This window comes from Macrobrachium rosenbergii, chromosome 59 (assembly GCF_040412425.1).
Source record: "Macrobrachium rosenbergii isolate ZJJX-2024 chromosome 59, ASM4041242v1, whole genome shotgun sequence".
NCBI classification, from domain to species: Eukaryota; Metazoa; Arthropoda; class Malacostraca; order Decapoda; family Palaemonidae; genus Macrobrachium; species Macrobrachium rosenbergii.
In genome coordinates, this window is record NC_089799.1 from 34,774,614 (window position 1) to 34,777,542 (window position 2,929).

Sequence of the window (2,929 nt, forward strand, 5' to 3'; positions counted from 1 at the left end):
CTTCGAGAGGAGAACGAATGTAAACGCAATCAATTTGAAAGTCTGCTGAAGGAAAATGAGGATAAGAGCTTAAGGATTGACTGTTTAGAACACGAATTGGAAGTTCTTACCATTGAGAAACAGAGGGCTGACGATAATTTGCAACAGCTCGAGGAATGCAGAAGAGAAATAGCAGAGAGAACGAAGGAAGTAGAGAAAATGAAAGACCTTAACTTGCAGAAGGATAGAGAGATCCTGCGGTTACAGAATGACTGCTCTCTTAAGCAAAAAGAAGTAATCGGTTTGTTAAAAGAAAGTAAAAGTGTTGTAGCAGACAAGGCAAACGGAAAGCTGACTGAAATGACGAGGAGGAAAGTCCAACTGGAATTTGAACTCCCAGAAATGAAGGAGGAGTTAGAAACGATGGAGTTTGAGAAGATGGAGACGATAGTGGAACTTGAAAGCCTCCAAGAAAAGAACTCAGCAAAGGACCAGAGGATCATATCCTTAGAAACAGAAGTCAGAATTCTTCAAGAGGAAAAGAGAAATAAAACAATGAAGGAACTTGGTCTACTATGTAAGGAAAATGAGATGCTCAAAATAAAGACGAATGTGGTCAAAAAGGTGCCTGAAGAACAGCCTCTATCAGAAAAGAAAACTGATTTGGATAAAACTCGATGCTTAAGGAGGCCTCAGATCAATTGCAAAGACCTCTACCGACAAATGAACAACATCGAGGAAGGAATCAACCAACTCAGGGCATTGGGACAGCCTTCAGCTGGCACCAGAAAAGACACAAAAAAAGTCCTCACTAAAACTCCATCTTTGACGAAACCAAATCAGAAGCCAAAAATGAGCAGGAAAGAATTACACCAAAAAATGAGGCTAGAGTCTGCAGCCAGACTACAAAGATTGGAGCAAGAATCTCAGATGGTAAAAAATCTTTACAAGATAAACTCTGTCACTTGAGGAACATCTCTGCAGATGGAGAGACTACAGTGGCAGGTAGGAATGGCGGCAAGTGCCCGAAGACTGGATTGTTGTGCAACCCCTGTCGAAGACTGGATTGTTGTGCACCCCCTGTCAAAGACTGGATTGTTGTGCACCCCCTGTCGAAGACTGGATTGTTGTGCACCCCCTGTTGAAGACTGGATTGTTGTGCACCCCCTGTCGAAGACTGGATTGTTGTGTACCTCGTCTCAAAGACTGGATTGTTGTGTACCTCGTCTCGAAGACTGGACTGATGAGCACCTCTCAAAGACTGGACTGATGAGTACCTCTCGAAGACTGGACCGATGAGCACCTCTCGAAGACTGGACTGATGAGCACCTCTCGTAGACCGGACTGATGAGCACCCGCTCTCCTGCCACATGATGCCCTCGGGAATGGGGTATCAATGCCGAATCACATATGCTTAGTAGGCAACCACTGGCGCGGCGTAAGAACCCGTAAGTTTCATGCCTACTTCATATGTGAATTGGATTATGCATTGCACACTGGATCCCATTCTTGCATATACACTAGTGGCAACCTCTGGCGTGGAGTAAAAACCCGTAAGTTCAATGCCTTTTATATATGCAAAATATGGGTTATGCAATGCATATTGGATCCCATTCTTGCATATACTCTAGTGGCAACCTCTGGCGTGGAGTAAAAACCCGTAAGTTGAATGCCTTTTATATATGCAAAATCTGGGCTATGCATTGCACAGTGGACCCCATTCTTGCATATACTCTAGTGGCAACCACTGGCGCGGCGTAAAAACCCGTAAGTTTCATGCCTTTTATGTATGCAAAATATGGGTTAAGCAATGCATATTGGATCAAGTTCTTGCATATACTATAGTGGCAACCACTGGCGCGGCGTAAAACCCGTAAGTTTCATGCCTTTTATGTATGCAAAATATTTGATCCCCAGTGTGGCAGGGGCACTAAGACACCGAAGGGTGTAAAGTCAGGAGTCTGGAGGTTCTCCAGTGAATTGCAGGCATCACATGATGTAAGGTCATAAGAATGAGGATTCCATCTCTCTTGGCTAGCTGATGGAGCTGAGAATGGGGAAGGGTCCACCCTGGCAAAAATAAACCCCATTCAGCGACGCTCCACTGGCAAGGATGCCCCAGGGTGAGATCGCTTGCGATCGTTAAAAACCATATATATATATATATATATATATATATATATATATATATATATATATATATATATATATATATATATATATATATATATATATATATATATATATATGAATTTTTATCACATCACCGTGATTCATATTCAAATCATTAAAAGCTACAAACGTCCTTTAATATCAATTCGCTCTACCTCCAGAAGTAATATATTTTCATACATGTTTACCGAAGAGAATTTTTTTAGTTGATAATAAGTTCGTCGTCCCGCGAGCACACGGGACGACGAACAATATCAACTAAAATTCCCCTTCTGTAAAACATATGAAAATATATTTACTTGTGAGAAAGAAATTGATGCCATTAAAGGGACCTTTGTAACGGGGCTATGCTTATATATATATATATATATATATATATATATAAATAAAATATATAAATATATATATACGATATATATATATATATATATATATATATATATATATATATATATATATATATATATATATATATATATATATATATATATATATGTATATGTAATGTGTGTGTGTGTGTGTGTGTGTGTTCAGCCAGGAAAAGGGTGAAAAGAGAGACGCTTTCATGTATTTCTACATCTCATCAGGGTTTAGGTACATACAAGGATTTTTTGGGGATTAATTTTAGATTCAAGGCAGGCAGTTCTCTCTGAAATAAATTTAGACATTTTTTCCTAAAATTAACTTCATATAAGTAAGGGAACGTTGCAAACATTTTCATTTTTCATATAGTGTGGATAGCCGTGGATTTTTCCATTTTTGGGGGCTTTAAAAACTT

General features: G+C 39.2%; 1 protein-coding gene across 1 annotated transcript in view; it reads left to right on the forward strand.

The window, feature by feature from the left end:
* LOC136837683 (myosin heavy chain, clone 203-like) overlaps positions 1-948 on the forward strand; it is a 6,257-nt gene extending 5,309 nt beyond the window's left edge. Inside the window, exon 3 of the mRNA XM_067102556.1 lies at positions 1-948. This exon is cut by the window's left edge and continues 891 nt beyond it. Coding sequence (XP_066958657.1) covers positions 1-948 — 948 coding nt within the window.
* The last annotated feature ends 1,981 nt before the right edge of the window (positions 949-2,929 follow it).